At 38.1% G+C, this 21,831-nt stretch overlaps 3 protein-coding genes across 3 annotated transcripts; all 3 read left to right on the forward strand.

Moving 5' to 3' along the window:
- Positions 1 to 8,941: 8,941 nt before the first annotated feature.
- On the forward strand, positions 8,942 to 12,375 carry LOC113031542 (transmembrane protease serine 5). Its single transcript, XM_026183692.1, has 6 exons — positions 8,942 to 9,097; positions 9,619 to 9,797; positions 10,365 to 10,463; positions 10,834 to 10,976; positions 11,153 to 11,314; positions 11,785 to 12,375. Exons 1-6 carry the CDS (start codon positions 9,015 to 9,017, stop codon positions 11,836 to 11,838), a joined length of 720 nt encoding a protein of 239 aa, XP_026039477.1. The 5' UTR covers positions 8,942 to 9,014; the 3' UTR covers positions 11,839 to 12,375.
- A 968-nt stretch (positions 12,376 to 13,343) lies between these two features.
- Positions 13,344 to 17,446, forward strand: LOC113031539 (persulfide dioxygenase ETHE1, mitochondrial-like). The gene is made up of 7 exons (XM_026183689.1): positions 13,344 to 14,058; positions 14,593 to 14,737; positions 15,181 to 15,329; positions 15,450 to 15,579; positions 15,711 to 15,800; positions 16,104 to 16,220; positions 16,363 to 17,446. The coding sequence occupies exons 1-7, from the start codon at positions 13,849 to 13,851 to the stop codon at positions 16,407 to 16,409; spliced, it is 888 nt and encodes a 295-aa protein (XP_026039474.1). The 5' UTR covers positions 13,344 to 13,848; the 3' UTR covers positions 16,410 to 17,446.
- A 526-nt stretch (positions 17,447 to 17,972) lies between these two features.
- Positions 17,973 to 21,307, forward strand: LOC113031545 (persulfide dioxygenase ETHE1, mitochondrial-like). Its single transcript, XM_026183695.1, has 7 exons — positions 17,973 to 18,234; positions 18,847 to 18,991; positions 20,053 to 20,201; positions 20,343 to 20,472; positions 20,611 to 20,700; positions 21,016 to 21,132; positions 21,226 to 21,307. The coding sequence occupies exons 1-7, from the start codon at positions 18,202 to 18,204 to the stop codon at positions 21,267 to 21,269; spliced, it is 708 nt and encodes a 235-aa protein (XP_026039480.1). The 5' UTR covers positions 17,973 to 18,201; the 3' UTR covers positions 21,270 to 21,307.
- The last annotated feature ends 524 nt before the right edge of the window (positions 21,308 to 21,831 follow it).

Raw genomic sequence — 21,831 nt, forward strand, 5'->3', positions numbered from 1 at the left:
TCTCTCTGTGTTGGCCCTGTGATACACTTGTAATCTGTCTAAGGTGTGCCATGTTGTGAAACCCCAAACTGGACAAATGATCAAGAAAATGAATGGACCATTTGATATTTTAAGAAATATGCATGTTGTTCTTTGTGCTAAGGGTCAAAGGATGTGAAAAAGATTAAATCAGTCTGCTTTCCAGCACTTCTGAACACCACAAAGTTTTTTCAGGGAGGTTCATGCATGAACTATTTCTTGGTTCATAACTTTCTGAAATCTCTGCAGGTTACCTGGCCTGAAATAGGATATTGTGAATTCTTCTGATAGCCCGCTAATTATAGTGACTCATTTTCATGACTGCTTTAGTTCAAGGCAACAGGACTACTCATTTAGATTAACCTGGGACCAGCTCTTAAGGCTGCATTGTAGGCTGCTGATAGTTGGTGTGCAGTCCACGACCCCTGTTCACTGAAAGCAGGGGAACAATTTATTATTACCTCCACTGTAACTCCAGCTTACAGCTTTGGCTCTTTAGCCTTTTAGTAGTTTTTACCAAGTGGAAGCGACAGTCACATCAGTCTTCCCATCCACCTCCAATCAAAATATCAAACTCTTTAAACAATAATTTGCATAACCTGTGCTGTAGTGCAAGTCAATCCTGTTCCTTTAAATCAATAATACCAAGAAGGAAAATCCATTGTGTGAATATTTTCAGTGTTTGATGTAGGAAATTTAGAAAACAAATGACAAATACATGTATCTCTGCAATTACGTGTAGTTAATAAAAGAAATGCTTCAAGATCCAAATTGTCAAAGTTTGGCTGTGATAGAAAAACAAACCGAAGTTTAACACACTCTGTGTTTGACTTGCAGCTTCCTGACAGTAACTCTGCCATTCAGTCATTTAAATAGCTGATGTCTCTTTCTTCACTGGATAAAAAAATGATACTGTTAAGTTGAAAATGCTGCTGTACCTCGAGGGCCACTGCCAAGATGGCAAACACGAGTTCCTTCACTCCTCTTCTGACTGATACCTCAGGGAGGTGAAGCTGGCAGAGCTGTGTCTGTTTGACAAGCTGAGATTGGTGCGAGTTGTATGGAGTAAATAAGGCGATGCGGGAATGCAGAAACAAACAAAGTGTGCGTGCTTTATTTATTTATGCATCCTGTCAGTCTCATGAGCAGGCAGCTCCTCAAAAAACTACAATAAAACTACTCCAACTATTTACAAGAAGCAAATGCTTCTAAGCAGTACCAAACCATGAAACATTACATAGAACAGTTGATGAAAAAATAAAATCACAATATTTGCTCCAATAGTAGGGGTGGGGGAAAAAATTGATACTGTGTAGTATCGTGATATTTTGTTTGCTAATAATGTATCGATACAGGGACAGCAGAAATCGATATTTTGTTACAAACAATTTTTTCTCTGAAATCAACATGCTCTGGAGTCAGAGCATGTTGACTTCAGAGCATGTTGATCCTTTTTCTGAGCAAGAATCCTGACATTCCTTCACTGTCCAAATGTGTTTAACTTTTTTTTTTGGCAGCAATAAACATGACAGTTTACTTATTTTAATTTAAGACATGTTTAATTTTAATTAAGTTTAGAACTTTTTTATTTAATGTAAAATTATATATTTTTTAAATTTACTTTCAAATTCTTCAGTTGCTGAATGGGCTGCATAGTTTTCATATTGCATAGTTCAGAATAGCTATAATTGTACCAGATGGTTGCATTCAGTTAAGTTGGACTAGACTGTAATACAAACCGTTCAGTTTGTCAACAATAAAACTGACTGAAATGAGAGAAAGACTGAGTGTGAGACTTTGATATTAGATAAAATGAATATTGATAAAGTTTACCTTTATGTGCAGAATTTAAATATCGCAAAATATTTTTAAAAATCGCAATAATATCGTATCGTGCGTTAAGTATTGTGATAATATCGTATCGCGAGTTGTATGGTGATTCCCACCTCTATCCAATAGTAGAGAAAGCAGTGACAGTTTGCTCAGCTAAATAACACAGAAACAAGATATCTCAAGAGGATGGAATTTTGTAGGGTCTATATTTTGAATTTACAAATTGTTTCTGTTTTTTCTAAGGTAGCCACAAAATATGTCAAACATGTCAGTCCAGACGGAACTGATATTCATGATCCTTATAGATCACTAACTTTTCTATGTGAGGCAGATTCTCCATTTACATGCACACATTGAAATCTTTGAGACTGATACAATTAAAACCACGGCGGCAGAGTTATTATTTGAATTTAGAATTTTTGCTTTTTTACTCTAAACTATTACTTTGTATGGCATGACTGTGCAGTCGTTACCTCTCTTTAGAGAAACATTCAAGCCTGATGATTGGCTGAGGCATTATGTGTCTACGTGTCCAATGCCAATGTTCCATGTTTGCTCCCAGAAGTAAAGTCACTGTAACCTAGAACAGGTGAGGTAACACTACGACGGGTCAGTTGTCACTGCCGCCACTCTGCGCCCTCTCGTGCTGTAATTTGATAGTATGAACAAAATACCACTGAAAAGAGTGACCACAAAAAGACACACAGAAACAATCCTGCTTCTTCAGATTCATAATGGGACCTTTATTCTTAGATACATATCTACTTCATCTGCATGAAACTGAACTATGTTTTTGTGTCTGTACTCACACAGTGGCCTACTTGTTAGTGGAAGAGGCTCATTGGTATGATGTAGATTATCTGTTGTTAAACTCTGACCTAAGCGCACAATTATCCCCATGCATATTTCATAGACTGCCAGCAACAACATATCTGTTACTGGCCTGACTGCTGCAGCCTCGCCTGCTCTGTCTAGAGGAAAAACCTGAGTTGGAGAAGTAGGAAGAGGAGAGGAAGGAGAAGGAGAAAGGTGCTGAAGGGTGTGACACAATGAAAGGATTAAGTGGGAGGACGAGGTGAGCTGCAGAATCACAAGAGCGCGAGTGACAAACTGTAACCTGCCTGAGCTGAAGAGGATGGATTCACAGTAGGAGAGCAGATATCTTTGGATTAAAGATGCACAGGAGCCAGCAGGCACCTGAGTCTTGTCACTAACGGTGATGCATTTCTTTTCCTGGCTGTGGTACAAGCCGGTTTAATAAGTGGAGGAGGCGCGTGGATAAATAATCCCATGCATACAAATGAAGCCAATACATGCAAATCTCCATGGGTGACCTTCAGGTGAGCGCTCTTGAAAATATATGTTGATGAGACTGACACACAAGGAAGTCACAGAAGTTGTTGTGTTATGAACAATGCGGGTAACGGGTGTCTTTTCTTGCACACGTTTATCACAGAAAAGTTGTATCCACTCATATTTTTTAATATAACTAATTTTTGAGAGTGCTATTATCTTACTTTGCATTTTGAATAACTTTGAATAACTTTTCCATGGATTCATTAGTATTTTTCTCGCACCATGCCTGCATTTCGGTAGTTCTTAGGTCAATAATTGCCCATTGTAAACTTAATATACGTTATATTATGTGTCAATTCTAGCAGTCAAAATCCATCAGAATGTCAGAGTATTTCTTACAGATGCATTGTTGGAAGCTCACGTTTTGTCATAACTTTGTTAATTTTGCAGGTTCTAGCCAAGGTTTCTGTGTTTGTTGGCAACAAAACCTAAAAAGTATGGCTCAGAAAGACAGCACCAGCTCTTGTCATCAAGCAAACGCACCAAACTTTTTATCGCCTCAGCACTGGGCATCAACATCTTTTCAAAGTCCAATCAGTCATGATGTATTGAGTATATCGTCTTTGGTTCCTTCTACAGTCCTCACATTCATACCCCAGTATAAACCCACAACTAATGGAAACCCACATCCAGAAGATCTGCCCTTTTCTGATGAGACCCCAAAGCTGCAACCTCTTGAAGCATCACTTTCTAGTTCAGTGTCCTCAGAAGCCCAAGATCAAAAAAATGTGACGTCAGCGGCTCCTTGTAGTGATAATCCTCAAGAAGTTCAGCAGAGGATTCAAACAGATGGAGGTCCACTGCAGGACACATCAATAGGTATCATGTTTCCAAAAGAGCTACATGATGGAGTCCCAGGTATGGTAATAATTGAAGGTGTTACTTCAATGTACAGTTTTGATAATGTGCCAGGAAAAATCACACTTTGAAACATGGGGCCAACATGCTTTGCTCATAAATAACATTTCTATAAGTGCGAACCGTTGGAGTTACATGCAGTCTATAAACTTGGGGTGCAGCAGGCTTTATCTGTTGCTGTAACAGCCTCTCCTTTTCTGAGAAAGCATTTCATAAGATCTTTGAGCCCAGCTGACACAGGATCAGAAGTACACTTATAGTGAAATGTATGTGGTTGTATCAGGAATCGGGGTTCTGTGTAGGCCAGTGTATTCCTTCCACAAGCTTAAAAAAAATTACTTTATGGAGTTTCTTTTGTTCACAGGAGGCTGTAAATTGGCAACAAACTGTTCCTAAAATCCTGAACGCATTTTAGAAAAATTTACACAAAGATTTTACAAAAATACCACCATGTCAGATACGGAAAGGTTTGGCATTTTAGAAGTACCCATTTATACTGTACCCATTTAGATTAGATGAAACTTTATTAATCCCTTCGGTGGGTTCCTCCGGGAAATTCAGTTTCCAGTAGCAGAAGTTGCATGTTACAGATACAATAAAGGGGAATGAGAGTAAGGATATAAGCATAAATATGCCATATATACACATGTACACATATATAAATACAGAATATATAATAGGGATAAATAGGAATACCAGTGGATTGCACATTTGAGTGAGTCTATTGCACGGTGATTATTGCACAGTCGAATATAAGAAAAAATATAGCGAATATTGCACAGTGAAAAAAAGCACTACAGCTCAGTTTCCCCTCCCTCTCTCCCCCCAACGAGGAGTTAAACAGTGTGATGGCATGTGGGACAAAGGAGTTTTTAGGTCTGTTGGTTCTTGACTTTGGGAGAAGCAACCTGTCCCTGAGTAGGCTCCTCTGATTATTTACGACCGTGTGCAGAGGATGTCCAGCATTGTCCATAACCTCCAGCAGTTAGCGTTAAACCTAAAAGTTAGATAAGCATATATTTTCAAAATGAAACTGAATGATCCAGCTTTACATTGATGCAATCAACAGTACTTGTGTTAGATGCTATTTACAGGTGAGGTGTAACTTTTTGTTTTATGGGAGAAAACTGATTTAAATCAAATATTATTAGCAAAGTGTGTGAATCCCAAAAGATGACTTAGTCATTGTAATTGGGATATTTAATTACCAGTGCACTGGTAATTAATTAATGTTTAATCAATCTTCACTTATATTTCTGTGGTAAATAGTCAAATCTCTTAGCCTTTGAGGATTGATTGAAGACAAACACATCTGCAATTTCTTCTTGCATACTCTGAACCCCTCCTGAGGAAGCAGCCTTAATGTGATTTTGAAAAATAGCACATATGTTTCTCACTTCAGCACCCGCTTCTATCCACAGTCATTTGGCAATTTACTATAACTTTGATGAGATACATAGATTTTCTAACACACAGACTGCTGAGGCAGCTGTTTAGATCCTCAGTAATAACATGTGAGCTATTGCTCCTGTGCAATCTTTTTTCTTTATCACTTTTTGACCTCAAAGTTGCCTTGGTGCCGTTGTGCATGAAATAGTTTAAAGGTCTCCTACTGCGGTGACTGGAACTTTTCTCTTGGACTGCCTTTGGCAAATAGAAAGCAGGACAAGAAAAGAAAAGAAAGAAAAAAAGCAAAGAAAATAATAAAAGAAATAATAAGAATAAACATAAAAGAAAATTCATTTGTAATTTTAAATCTGCTTCATATTTGTCACTGATACTGTCAGTTGTATCGATGACTAATTATTTCTGCATCTATGCTATCTGTCATTAGCGTTTGGCAAGGCTGTAAATATATAATGCAACAAGTTCTTGCAATTAAACTTTAGAAATAAAAATGACATATCAGAGTACCATGCAGCATGTTAAACAGCTCGTTGCCTCTTTTTCCTACTCCATCAGCTGATCCTTTTATCTGATCATGATTCGCAAAGAATTATAAAGAATTCATCGCTTTGGTTTCAGTTTCTCATTTGTCTCACCTTCAGGCAGGCATAGTTGAAGATAAGCTCAGCTTATCAGCTTCTCCATTCTCTTCCATTTTAATTTAAGCGAAAAAACTTGTGGCAGACTTTTTCAGTCTCTATTTTTTACACTGTGCCGTCATCATAGTATTACAAATACACCACAGTAGGCAGCATTGCAGTGTTATATAGATGAAACAAGAAAATAGTTCCTTTGGAGAAAAAGCATAAATTATCTACTGGAGTTCATGATTTTGTTGCCAAAACGTTACCATTTGTTCCCCTGTCGATGCGAACGCAGCTTAGAGGTTTTCACATTTCACTAGTAGTAATCCATCTTGACTGTATCAGTGAAACACAAAATTGATTTCAAAGTTGTTGGGGTTTTTTTTGCCTTACTTATATTTCATGCAACTCACGCTTTACATATTATGGATGTGTTCTGTCCTCAGGATTTTGTCTGAGCAGAACTTTTGTCCCAGAGATGCATATTCACCTTCACACTGATCGCCCTTGACAACTGGTTTAAGGTTTATATCACACTTAAATAATAAACTATAAATAGTTTAACTGCTAAATACTGTAAATGTAGCCAAAACATATGGTTACACCACCTGTTTGCCGTATGTTCAAACCTATAATCACAGCTTTGAGCACAAGTGTTTTCTATCCTCGACCTTTATGCATCACTACATTAAGTTACACACAGAAGAATTTACACATGTAAGACAAGTAAAACAAATTCGACTGGCTGAACCAACATTTCAATAAATGTTTAATGATGATGGTTGTTTGTTCACAATAACAATACAACTCAAATTACAGAGAGTAGTTTTGTATAATAGTCAAATGGCACCAGATAGCTTATTAACATATGGTGGCACTGTTGCCTCACAGCAAAAAGATCCTGGATTTGAATCCACTGGCAGGTTCTGGGTGGAGTTTGCGCGTTCTCCCTGTGGCTGCATTGGTTTCCTCCTGCTGCCTCTTACAGTCCAAACACTTCCAAAGCTAACTGGTGTTTCTTAAATCGTATTTCTGAGTTAACCCTGTGATAGACTGGTGGCCTGCCTTTCACCCTGTGATAGCTAATATAGACTCCAGCCCCCTACAGCTCTCATTTGGATAAATTGTTAAGAAAATGTGCACGGTTATCATCTTTGGCTTGTTCTCACCTAAACTGCGCCTATCTAAAATCTAAAAGGGATCTCCAAAATTCACACATTTGTCAAAGTATGATGATATGATAAAACCTCACAGTTAGTTTGGTTTACTACAACTGTCCCAGTCAATTAATAAAGATGATGAAGACAGGATGTCTTGGAGCTCAGAGCTCCTTGCAAAGTTTTAATATTTCTTGTTATTTCTTGTTTGTTTGCAGATGCAAGATCCCATGCCTGTACATCTCGTGACCTGTTAATGTTTGTGGGAATCTTTGTCACTATAAAAGTGATTATCGCTTCTGCTCTTTTAGGTAACCCACTCTGAAAAGCAAGGTACCTCCAGTACATCAATAGCACGTTGAATTCTAGTGTTTAACCTCCTAGGACCTGACGTCCACATATGTGGACATCACATTTTGGGTTATTTAGACTAAAATACTCAATTTTGCTCTACAAGGGCCTGATATCCTTTTACGAGGACATTATACTACTACTGTTCTATCAAAATTTTAAACGAATATCCTCATATGTGGCTCTTATTTTTCTTAAAAACAAAAATAAGATTGAAAAAAATCTGGTAATTTTTTGTTTTTACATTCATCGGGCTCCAATATACCCAAATATCAAAGAGAAATTAAAAATGCATGCAGTGGAATATTTTGGGTCTTAGGAGGTTAAGAAACAAACCTTCTCATCATGCAGTTACCACTAATATTGCAAAAAGAAAATCTAAGTCTGCAGACTTTTTGCCAGATGCAAAAAGAATCAAAAACTTAGAATGTTCTACATCATAATATGCCACTTTAGTATAATAATTGTAATAAAAACCCAGTTATGTCATTCAGCCTTACTGCTTTCTGTAACACATCAGTGAGCATACATAATAGGTGTCTCTGATTACGATTAAATACAAATGAAATGAGAAAAAAACCCCAAGTTAATTAGTTCTGAACATTCACTATGCCAGTTATTAAATCCTCTATGAAGCCTCCTTCTGGGAAATAAATTACATTGTTGGAAAAAGTGAAACCAAAACGCAAAGATAGAGTAAAATGGTTTGCTGAGGTTCCAAATTTGAAACCAGCAGCTATTAAGACTGATCTCAGTGTGAGGAGTTTTTAATGTTAATGTTTCACTACCCACTTGAGACATTGTACTGTGTCATCTGAATGTTTTTTCTCTCTCTTCAAATTAGTTAAGTTCTTGCTGTTTCCCTCTGAGGTGGGGGAATCACCTCCTCTCTGTGGTGGGAAAGGGAGCTGCACTGTCCCAACCCAGAGGCCCGTTCTGTCCAAGAATCCAGTGAACCAGACAGGAAATATGACTGCAGGTAAAGAATTTAAATTTCATAGTAACTAATGCATTTTGTCTCCAAAGCTCCAAGGATGGCAATCTTCACTGCCACTCCAATTTACTGCTCATCTCTCAAACAAAAGATGTTACTTACATATCCATCAAGCATCTGGCAATTATGGCTGTGCTTTTTTAAGTCTTTCCACAGAATAGGTTTTACTAGAATATTACCATAATAATTTCTCACATTAAACACCTTATATTCTTAAAATTAATTAAACCACCTTTATGGTCATCTTTTTTTTTTTTTTCAAAAAGAGCTTTTGCATTTTTTTTTGCACTCATTGTCTGTTTGCTTGATTTCGTGTTCTTCATCTCATATCCAGACTGCTCAGTTCTGGTCAGCAATGGTCAGCGTATTGTTGGAGGAACCTTAGCTACAAAGAACGAGTGGGCCTGGCAAGTCAGCATGCAGTGGAGGGGAAGACACGTCTGTGGTGGTGCCATCATCTCTCCTCGTTGGGTGATCACTGCAGCACACTGCTTTGTTGAGTAAGAGAGACACGAGGAATGACAAGAAAGAAGTGTTTACGAGTTCAGTTACTGGTACAGTCAGTTAGCAAAGGCTGTAGTCACGACCACCTGCTCAGTCCGAGGTAACACCGTGTTCCTGTTATGTTCAAGTCAAAAGCAGGTAAAGGGTGAAGTAAAAACTTTTTGCACCTTTTTGCACCTTCTGCAGCAGAGCAGAGCTCCATCTGTGATGTGATCACATCACAGATGGAGCTCTCTGTTCCCCGTGAGTGTTCATCTTGGATTATGAGCAATGGGTGCGGATTTTTTGAGCACAACTACAAACCAAAAGCAGCTCCTAATGTTTGCAAGGCTAAAGTGAAAATAGAAATACATGTAATTTGGCGATGGCTGAGGCCTAAACCGTGATTGTAATAATGCTGGAGGTTGTATGATATTATGAAAAACCATTGAAAAACAAAACTGTGAAAATTAGTGGGCACACACACCGCTTCTTAAACCGAACTCTATCTACTAACTTTTCTGTCACTCTTCTGCAGTAATAACATGCTTCAAGTAGCTGACTGGACGGTTGTGGCAGGCACTGTAAGCATTGCACACAACTCTCTGGGGCAACACTACAGGGCACTGCAGATCCTCTACCACCCTGGCTTTAAGGTTATGCACAATGACTATGACGTGGGACTGCTGCGCACCATAATTGACATGGACATGACGAGTAAGTAAGAGACGGATTGCGCTATCATTCATCAGGGCAACGAAAACCACATCATTTGTTTTTCTTTACGCTGAATGAATGCTGGAGTCTAGTAACTTGTTGAATGTATGTAAACTAGCCAAATTTATGTCACACAAGACAAACAGACAATGTTTCACTGTCTCTTTTTATAACTGTATTTACTTACATTTGAATCATGAAAAGAACTTAATGTGACTTGATGCACATTTAAATTTTATTATGATTAAGATCAGGACAGATCAAGAAGTGTAATCCCTTTTGGGCTTGAGGGGGAGATTAGGAGCACTTACATCACTGCACTAATCATTGCAATCGCTGTCATATTGCCAAAACAAATATTTAATTTTTACCAAAACTTAAAACAATAAAGAAAGAACGAACTAAACACCTAACAAAATCAAAATCGTCAGAAGTGAAACTTACTTTTAAGTCAAGAGAAAAACATGTATTACAATCATAAACGTGGGTGGGAGGAAAAAGGAAATATGTGATTTCATAACCACGAGAGAGAGCTAACCTTTATCACTTTACTGCTGCTCTTTGTAGGTGGGGTCCGACCGGTCTGTTTACCCAGTCCAACCGAGTCCTTTCCTGATGGATCAGACTGCTGGATCACAGGCTGGGGATACGTAAATGAAAACACAGGTGCACTGCACTGAAAGACAGATACTTTTGCTACAGTTTGTGATCTTAACAACTGAGCTAAAAGAACGTGATTTGATAACGCAAGTATAATTTAAGTTGGAGCTTCAAATAGCTTCAAAAACTCACAATCATAGTTTCAGAGTTGGAAACTGTAGGGCAAAAACTTTTTAAAGAGCCATATTTGTCAGTACAGTATCCTCATTGAAGCTAAGACGTTAGACTTAATTACTAGATAAAAAAATATATATAAGTGTAATCATTCATTATCTTTTGAACTGTGTAACATTTCCACTAGTCACCTTCAAGTAACCCTTTCTACTTATTTTCATTCACTTTTTGCTGCTGATTTTTTCATTTCATTTTCTGTCAGGCTATGTGTCAGAAGAGTTAAGGCAGGCTCATGTTAAGGTAATAGCTCAATCCATCTGCTACGACTTGAGTGTCTATGGTCTCTTCATAACTCCTCGAATGATTTGCGCTGGGAGCATGGATGGAGGGGTTGACTCTTGCCAGGTACACACCCACAGAGATGAAATCTCCTCTCCACAAACCTAGCACAGGTTCATGAAGAATATAAAATATATTTTACAATCTATATACTTTTACAATATACTTTACAATCTATCAAGAGTTGTGTTTCTCCCATTTGATGTTCACAAATTTTGTTTGTGAAATGATTTTCTCTTAAGGGAGACAGTGGTGGACCACTTGTGTGTAAGACATCTAAAGGGGATTGGAAGCTGGCAGGCGTGGTGAGTTGGGGAGAGGGATGCGCACGGCCTAATAAACCAGGCGTCTACAGCAGAGTAACTGAATTGCTTCAGTGGATTGAACGTTACATAGACATACAGGTATGGGAAGCACTTTTCCTCACCGCTTGTAAATGTAAAACCTATCTTTATCTGTCGCTCTGTTTCGGAGTCAAAGTTCTGTTAGTTTATTTACTGCATCTGTGTCACAGTCTATCTAAAAATGCTTTTCTATTTTCATTTTGAACTACAACCCTTGACAGATAAGCAGTTTGGCTATATAGCAGATAATAAAACTTCAGCAGTAAAGAAGAAAAAAACTTAACGGTTAAATGTTAAATCCTGTTGAAGGTTATAGAACCAACATTTCAATACATATTAGTTCTTTAAAGGATGGAGGCAAACTAGATGCATTAGTAAAAGAATACATCAGTAAAATGCAGGAAATGTGATTACTTTTAATACCCTGCAGGACTTTTCATAGCCAAAATGCACTATAACACATTAATGTCATTTGCGAAATATACAATAAAGTTTTTAAATTGTCCTTGTTTTAATATTTTTTGTTGCAGTATAAAGCAGAGGATTCGGCCGAGACCACCACAGCTGTTTCTGCAACACCTTAAAATCTGACAATGAGATAACTGACAATAAAGATCGACTTGCATCTATCTGCCTATCAGTGTTGTTCATTCTACGATAGCGTGCACTGTCACTGTTGTCAGTTATAGAAATATAGAAACACTATTATCTGTAGTAGAAATTTTATCTGTAGTAGAAATTTACTGCCAGTAATGATACATTTGTAAACGTTTATCAGGACTGACATCAAAGTATAGCTGACAAAACAACAAATAAATCAAAGTGAAAATGGGATTGTATTCCTGTCTGATCGCGGCTGCTGACCACAAATTTTAACAGTTATTACAGCGCATGGCGCCTCTTTAGTGTCTAAGTGCGCCAATTTAAGTGCTGGTGTATAGATTACTGTGACTTGACAGGTTCAAGGTACACTAGATGAAAATGACCTGATAACCTATGTTAGCTAAATTTGAAGTACTGATAAACTGTGGAACCAAGCAGTTTCTGATATTTTTCCTTTGATTGTATAAAATAAATATTAGTACTAAATACTAGTATGACTAGTAAGACTAGATGAACAAGATATTATAAATAAAACCAATTATTCATTATTTCAAAACAAATGAATATTAATTAAGTTTTGAAAACCTATATTATGTTTTCAATGGGTTTCTCACACTCTTTAAGTGTGTTCAGTGGCCTTATAACAGGAGTCGCAAACTCATTAGAGTCTATGGGCCATATGTAGCCAACTACTTGCCAAAATTAATCCAAAAGTACATCAGCAGCTCGTTCGGGAGTTCAGGAGCTTGCCTCAGTTAAGGTCAATGATTGATCGTTCATCAAGTGGGAAAAAGAGTTCCGAGGCAAAAACCACAGCTGACCAAAAACCCTCCCAAAAAACATCTTGAATATCTCCAAGACTTTTGTGAAAATGTTCTGTCAACCGTTGAGACAAATTTGGAGTTTTTGGAAGGTTCAAATCCCATTACATCTGACAGAAACCTCAACAACATTTCATAAAAACAACATCATAGCAACAGTCATACGTGGTGGTGGTGGTAGCTTGATGATATGGGACTGTTTTACTACTTTAGCACCTGGAGAACTTCCAGTATTCATGAACAATGAATTCTGCTCTCTCCCAAAAGATCCTAAAGGAATCATTTCGTGCCCTGAAGATCAAAGACATTTGAGTTATGATCGGGCAATAATCGGAAACAGCAAGTCTGATTGGCCTAGTCACTGTCTGGACTTTGATGCTTTGATATGACTTTGAACCAGCCCTTCATGCTTAAGCACTTTCTGCAGCAATTCTTTAAAGAGAGGGCCAAAACTCCTCTATGGTGATATAAAAGAGTCATTTCCAGTTATCATAAACGCTTGATTGCATTTCTTGCTGCCAATGAAATCATCAGTTAAACATGCATTTTGTATTTACTTGTATGGTCTTAGTATCAAAATGTGTTTGAGGATCTGAAACATGCAAGTTAGACTTAAAAAAAAACGACAAAGGGAGCAAATACTGTTTTCATGTAGCTCATCACAAAGCTTTTATTTGGTTGTTTGTTTTCCATCCGTATTACTCCACTAAAGCGGATGACTGAGCGTTTTATACAAGGTTGTGTTTGGACGATGTTTACTTGCCTGACAGCGTAAATGTCACGTAGGCCGCTGCTACGTTGTTGTGTACATTGCCAGGCCCCTCATTCCAGGGCGCATGCGTCTCACTGAGGACGGCGAAGACGGTACTCAGCTGTGCAGGAAGTTAGCCGGCAGCTTCACTTACCCATAAACCCGTATTTACCGCTTAATAAGAAACAAGTTGGCACGGCTCCAGCCCGTAAAAGCAGCTAGTGACAGTGGAGCTTCCAAACGACACTGAAGTCCTTGTGTTGTTTTTTCCAAGGACTGATTGACAGTCAGTGTGATAAGCGGCAGGTAACACAGAGTTCATAGTGCTACTACCCACGGTCTCTCTTTGCGGAACCTACGCGTACGTGCGGTAGTGTTGCCCGCTATCAAGAGGTTCAAATCAGGACACATCGGCGACTATGTGTTCGGTAATAAGCAGAGTGAAGCCCGTTCAGCGGGCCCTGGCTTCGACGCTACGGCTCAGGACAAACGCTGACGGCTTGAATTACGCGGCAGCCCAGAGCAGGCGCTTCTGCCCCGGCTTTATCACTGGAGCTCAGCCGCTATGGGTAACCAGCAGATCCTACTGCGCCAGGATAGCAACGACGGATGGACTCCTCTTCAGACAGGTAGGTTATAGATGATTATACCTTGCCATTTTGCGCCCGTTTGGATCCTCCTGCCTTCAGGAAGAAAACGACATTTTCTTTAGGATTTTTTGCAACCGTCTTTACGGCGTTAAGTAGGAAGAGAGTTAGCATTTAGCTCATTGTTATATTTCTGATAAGGAGCATTTAATTTTACTTCTTTTAATGCGCAACCAAGTTAGGTTGTTGGATGAATTATGTGGATCATTTTCGAGTCAAACAACCCTTTAAGTTGATCTATGCGCAGTTTTGTTTCGGATACTAAAACTTGACAGCTAATCTTTCAGGGGCATTTGTATGACCCCTGAATGCTTCCTGACACAGTTGATAAGGATGTTTTTATATGATAACAAGTTGCCCTATATTATAATCTGTTCTTTCTTTCAGTTTTTTGGTCTCTTACAAACATTGTCTATGAATGAGTGTGTAACCCTTGTTACCCTTGCGCTATTGTTTTTATTTATTACTGAGTCACACCTGTGTACTCACCTTTTTTTTCCCTCCTCCCCCCTTTAGTTGTTTGAAGTGGAGAGCAGCACGTACACCTACCTGCTGGCAGACGCAGACACCAAGGAGGCTGTCATCATTGATCCTGTGCTGGAGACCATTGACAGGGACCTGAAATTCGTAAGCGAACTTGGACTCAAACTGACAGTGGCAGGTATCTACCTTCCCAAAGTTGAGTTAAAACATAACAACCTAAGAAAATGTGCTCCATCTTCCTAACCCTGACACTAAGATGCATTTTCAGATCAGCCCTACTTAAAGCTTGAATGAACTTTATGAAAACATACTTCATTATTACCCTTGGGGCCAAAATAAATATAGTACTGGACTTGTTTCCCTCTTTAAACGTCTGTTTTCTGGGGGAAATTGAAATTGAGTCTCTGTCCCTGAGCCAATATACGTTAATGTGTATTTATATTCATACATATATACATGCACGTATGTATGTATATATTATATTATATTATAATAATACCTAAGAGTAAATATTATGAAATGATTTTGCAGTGATCTGTGTTCCACTGACTCTTCTTATATGCAGATTAAAATATACAGTAATCTTGACTCACATTCAAACTTTCTTTTTATTTTTTTAAGTTAACACCCACTGCCATGCAGACCACATAACAAGTACTGGCCTAATGAAGAAAAGACTTGCTGGTCTGAAGAGTGCCATCTCCAAATTCAGTGGTGCATCTGCTGATATCCACCTAAAAGAGGGAGACAAGATCCCCTTTGGAAGACACGTATGGCGAAAAAAAAGTTCTTTTTTTATGATGGAGTGTTTGTAAGTGTTGCATACCTGTTTGGTTATGTTTGCTTCATAAAACTAACTTAACATGACACTTGTCTTTTCTCTTCTTTAGTCTTTGACTGTGAGAGAGACACCAGGACACACTGATGGGTGTATAACGCTGGTAACTGGGGATCAGACTATGGCTTTCACTGGTGACGCTCTTCTCATTAGAGGCTGTGGCAGGACAGACTTCCAGCAGGGTACGCATGCTCTTTTGGCTTTATGCTTGTTTTTGTTCATTTTCATTTGTAGTGTTTCTGTATGAACACAAGGGGGCAGTATTACAGCCATTGCCTTTAGCAGTTTTCTAAGTTTTCTCTCATTTCTTAAGGTTGTGCCAAAAGGCTCTACCAGTCAATCCAGGAGAAAATCTACACCCTGCCTGACCACTGCCTCATCTACCCAGCACATGACTACTTAGGTTGGCTGAAACACATGCAGACACACATTTATGTATTTTATAGAGTCATTAGTGTGAATGTTTTTATGTAATACAGATTTTCAGCTTGTGCTTAAAAGCACTGAAAATGTAAAGCTATTAATTTCCCACTAATGGGAGCTGGAACAGATGTTGTATACATGTTGTTTTTATAGTGCATCTTTTGTGTGTCAGAAGCATGTTTCTGTATAAATGTTTTCATTGACCAGATTTAACATGTGACAAAAATCAGGACCACGAAGACTAAAGATGTCACACTGGTCTGCATCTGTTTTTGTGTTTCAGGTCAGACGGTTTCTACAGTGGGCGAGGAGCGCAAGTTTAACCCACGCTTGACTAAGAGCATGGAGGAGTTTGTGAAGATCATGAACAACCTGAACCTCCCTAAGCCTAATAAAATAGGTATTTAACAATAGTATCTACAGCCTTTCACTATCCATGTCATCTCCACATTTCTAGTTCTCGTGCCTATGAGACGTCACCACAGGTTTTACGTGCTGGGCGTCACATTTACTATAAACATTTTTTCCTTGTTCTGTTGCAGATATTTCAGTGCCTGCCAATCTGGTTTGTGGACTGCACCATGTTTGAATGTTCTGCACGAAAGACGATACTAATGACATCATTGCCCAGTGATAGACATTCTGTGTCTGTTTAGCAGAATTAATCAAACTACTTGCCATAAAGTGCTTTATTGTGGTTCTGTGTCTAAATCTAAATGGTATATTTTAATTGCTGTTATCATTTATAGTGCAGCTACTGATCAATTGTACTTGGAATAAATCTGCTTCTATTTTGGATATTCAAAATAATTAATATCTGTATTTGAGGAGAGAACAGTAATGGTACCCTTTGTTAACTGTGTAAAGTTAAAAGTAAGTTGACCTTATTCAGATTTGTTATTATGTGTAAATTTGGGGAGGAAGAGGAAAGCTTGGATAGGATTGTTACACTGAAGGTTCAGTTTAGTATTTGTGAATGCTTAAAAGGTACAATTGTGTCGTGTAGTCAAGGCCTCACACACTCACAGTACCACAAGCAGTGGCCTCTTTTAATAGCAGGAAAATAAAACTTATGCTGTTTGCATTTAAAATCAATAACAGCTAAGATGTTACTGCACAACATGTCATAGCATTATGAGCTCACATGTTCCTTTTATATGTTGAAAATGATGATTATTATTTACTCTCTAGCTCTAAAAGAAGGAATCAGACTGCAGTGACCCATGCATGCTGTTCTTGTATTTAACAGATCCTCAGCCTGTAAGACGGGTTTGTTTTAGAGTGCTTCCCTTTGACTCAGCCACACAAATTTGCAGCTGTGTGACAATTTGAGCCTGAGGTTTTTGGAGGCCAGAATCAAAATGTTCATAAGCAAGTGATTTCATGTGAATATAACTTTTTACTATTGCCTTTTATTAAGAGAGCACCACATCAGTTGCATGTATCAATTCTGGTTCTCTCCTCATGGGGGAACACTACCTGCCAGGTTAACTCAGACTTTTTATGTCTTTTGCTGCTATGGATGAAGCCCTGTGGTGATGATGGTTTGAGCCTGAAAACCCGAGTGAATATGGATGTCTCATGTTCACCAAAGACTGTCATTAAATAAATTCCAAGTTGAATGAACATGGTGTAGAGCTGTATTTCAATCCTCAAACAGCCTGCTCAGTAAACGCCTCTCTCTACTGTACATTCAAAGTGTCTTGAATGCAACATTGCACGTGCTTTTGAGTACTGGTAGCATATTGTAAAATCTAGGATTCAGTATTGTGTCTGTGTAATCTAAAATAAAAGTCACATTATCTCTGCTTGACCCAGAGCATGCTATTTGTGGTCAAGTTCACAATCAGTGAATAGCTAAAAAAAAACAAGATGTACTGATACGAGCATTATTAAATGGATGGTTGTGGTTGTTCCCAATAAAACGGTGAGCCGCAGTGGTCTGTGACCTTGAGTGACTTTGCATTAAAATTAGTTTAATTAGAGAGCCATTATAAGGAGAAGTGTGACTGAAAAATGTATATGGGGAAAAAGCTGTAACAGCAAAGATACTTCTCTAAGTCTAACTTTTATAAAAGTAAAACACTTAAAAGTGTTTAAATTCTTCTTCATCTTATTATCAGTAATATTATTAACAATAATTTTATTGATGATGATCATAAAGATAGTGTGCAGTACGTGATGTTCTTCCTTTTTATCATGATGACTTCTGAAAATTATTCTAATTTGGGGGCGTTACCAAGGCAGGTAGGCAGGTATGTAGGTAGGCAGGTAGGTGTGGTTAGGGTTTTAAATAGTCATGCTTTACACAGCAACCCAGAGTTTGTGTTTCTGTCCCGATTAAAACGCTGCCGGTTACCAGCTGCTCATACTGTGCAAGGATGGCAATGGTAAAGGGACTCCTCTTCAGACAGGTATGTTCACATCATATTTGGATGTTCTGCACTTGTTTAAAACGATCTGTCCTGAAAAAAGAAATATTGTTCAAAATTGTTGAGTTTAGATTAACCAGTTTACATAATGGTGGAAGATGTGTTTATATATTCTACTAAAGTGGAAGTAGGAGTGCAGAAAACAAAATATAAAAAGTTTGTTTGTCTAAAAAGCAATAGCATCACTATAAAGTACCTTAAGTGAAAGAAAACCTGCTCAAATTACCCACTTCAGAGATGCATATCATATTGTTAATATGTTTGATATTTTAAGTTGATGAAAGAACAAATCTGAATTACTTGATGCTCTGCATCTTAATCTAAAATAGAAATTATTTGTTGATTAATAATTTATATCCCTGCCATATAACTAATGCTAATAGCTTCTGAATAAATGTGGTGGAGTACAAAGTGCAATACTTTATTTCAAGCTTCGTATGAAAATGTCTCTCTTTGGCTACCGTAGACACACAAAGCACACGTTATCTATAAACACAAGTGAGGAGAAATGATAATAATGTAACCTTTACTACCGCTCCCATTTACTGTTAGTTATTGCTGTTTGCTGCTTTGTGCTTCCCCTCCAACATTTAGCTGTTTGAGTCTGAGAGCTCCACATATACCTACCTGCTGGCAGACGCAGACACCAAGGAGGCTGTCATCATTGATCCTGTGCTGGAGACCATTGACAGGGACCTGAAATTCGTAAGCGAACTTGGACTCAAACTGACAGTGGCAGGTAACTACATAAATTAACACAGAATCCCATCTTTCTCAGCCTGTAAATACAAATTAGGAGCAGCATAAATATTTTACCTGGTTCAGAAATGATTGTTTATTTCTGACCCAAAAACGTTGTTAAGTGTAGGTAATGCTATTTGTATGAAAGGACTCCTGCTAGTGTAATACATATATCTTTCCGAATTGGAAATACACTTACCAGCCACTTCATTGGATACACCTATTTAATACACATATTTAAAAACAGTGCATTTACGCATGTAGACATCATTAAGATATCCTCCTGAAGTTCAGTCCAAGCATCAGAAAAGAGGAAAGGTGATTCAAAGAAACTTGACGCATATGGGCTTCGGCAGCAGACGAGCACACTGTGTGCCAGTCCTGTCAGCTAAGAACATAAACCAAGACTATAATTTGCACCAAAATTGGACAATGGAAAACTGGAACAAACCTTGCTGTGGCATTTGAGTGTTTAGTTCAGGATTCGGCATAAACGACATGAATCAAACGACCTATTATTATTATTATTATGAAAAGACCTGTTATTAAAAGTTCAGGCTGCTGGTGATGGTGGTATAGTAGTGTGGGTGATATTTTCTTGACACACTTTCGGCCCGTTACTACCAACTAAGCATCGTTTATACCCCACAGCCTACCTGAGTTACTGATGTCGATCTTTTTGTGATCACAGTGTACCTATTTTCTGATGGCTGCTTCAATCACCATAATAACGCAAAGTCACAAAGTCTGGTTTCTGTACTCAAATGGCCTCCAGAGTCACACAGCCTTAATTCAATAGACTGTGGTGAAAGGGAGATTAGCGTCATGGATGTGTAGCTGACAAATCTGCAGTAACAGTGGGATGTTGTCATGCCTACATGCTACATGGACCAAAATCTCTAACACTTAGTTGAATCTGTGTGACGAGGAATCAAAGGTGTTCTGAAAAGGAAAAAAGTGTCCAACCCCCTACTCGCTAAACTGATTGGAGGGTGTACCACAAGTCTCAATTATATTCCAGCTTTATATTGACCTACATTATCTTTATTTTGCTGATAGTTAACACCCACTGCCATGCAGACCACATAACAAGCACAGGACCAATGAAGAAAAGAGTACCTGGACTGAAGAGTGCCATTTCCAAACTTAGTGGTGCATCTGCTGATATCCACTTAACAGAGGGAGACAAGATCCCCTTTGGAAGACACGTAAGAAGAAAAAAAACATTATTTGTTCGCAATATCGTGTGCGTACAGTTATTTTGTAAATACCTAAAACCTTTTGTTGCATTTGCTTGATAAAACCTATTTAATTATCATGCCTTGACATTCTTCTTTTCCTTCCTTTAGTGCCTGATTGTGAGAGAGACACCAGGACACACTGATGGGTGTATAACGCTGGTAACTGGGGATCAGACTATGGCTTTCACTGGTGATGCTCTCCTCATTAGAGGCTGTGGCAGGACAGACTTCCAGCAGGGTACACATACTCTTTTGGCTTTATGCTTGTGTTTTTGTTCATTTTGCGTTTCTATGATTTTTATTCTTGTTGGAAAAGGGGGGAGTACAGTATCAGTTTTCCTTTGCAGTTGTCTAATCTTTGCCTTATTTTCTTAAGGTTGTGCCAAAAGGCTTTACAAGTCAGTCCATGAGAAGATCTTCACCCTGCCTGATGAGTGCCTCCTCTACCCAGCACATGACTACTTAGGTTGGCTGAAAACACATCCCCAAATATTTATACATGTTACAAAGTCACTGAAGGGAATGGTTTATATAGTACTACTGTGTAGCAGTATGCATTACATCATATATAAAAGCATAGCAAAATTAAATTCATTAGTTTTCTGCTGACAGGAGTCGGTACAGGTGCTCTGCAATCTGTATAGTATGTTCTGTTTTTAGGTTTTTACAGGGCAGTTGTTGTGCGCCAGCTCCATTTTTTCTAGCTCTGAAATGGACTGGAAACATGTCCAGGGTGTAGCATCTGGCTGATACACTGGTCTCCATCTGTTTTGTGTTTCAGGTCGGATGGCTTCGTCAGTCGGCGAGGAGCGCAAGTTTAATCCACGCCTAACAAAGACCATGGAGGAGTTTGCAGATATCATGAACAACCTGAACCTGCCCAATCCCAAAAAAATGGGTAAGAAAAAAATAAACTATCATATTTACAGTTCTGCAACCAACTATGTTTTCCAGTAAAAAGCACTTTATTTATTTTTTTATTTTTTTGCAGCAACTGCAGTGCCTGCTAATCTGGTTTGTGGACTGCAAGACTAAATGTGTAGACTGAATGTGCTCCACAAGAGGATAATAATGAAAACACGTAATTGTAATAATTGTAGAGTAATTAACATTTGCATCTCTATTTTGTGGGACATTAGTCAAAATGTTTACTATAAAGTGATTTTTAATGATTCTGTATGGTATATATAAGGTATATACTTGAATTGCTATTTCAATACATTTTAAATGTATCTATGTAAGAAAAAGTTTCTTGAATGTAAGCAAATTTTTCAGATGATTTGTTATGAATTACTTATGAGCAGGAAAGTTCATGTACGAACATTCTCCTCAAGGTTAGGTTAGTAATCATGAAAGCTTCTGTGCAGGAAAAGGCTTTTTTGCATAGCAGGACATAAAAGCTTACTATAAAAACTTTGTAACTTGGTTTAGATTCTGTTAAATAAATAATGACACTGAATCATAGTCGTGTTGTGTTGATCATCTGAGGTTATATTTCATCTACTTTCATGAACTGTTAGAGATCAGATAATTATAATGTGATATGTAAAAGCTTAGAATTGAAAGGTGGTGTACTTTTTCATGTATTTCAGTTGGA

Source organism: Astatotilapia calliptera, chromosome 11, assembly GCF_900246225.1.
Source record: "Astatotilapia calliptera chromosome 11, fAstCal1.2, whole genome shotgun sequence".
In the NCBI taxonomy this organism is placed as follows: domain Eukaryota; kingdom Metazoa; phylum Chordata; class Actinopteri; order Cichliformes; family Cichlidae; genus Astatotilapia; species Astatotilapia calliptera.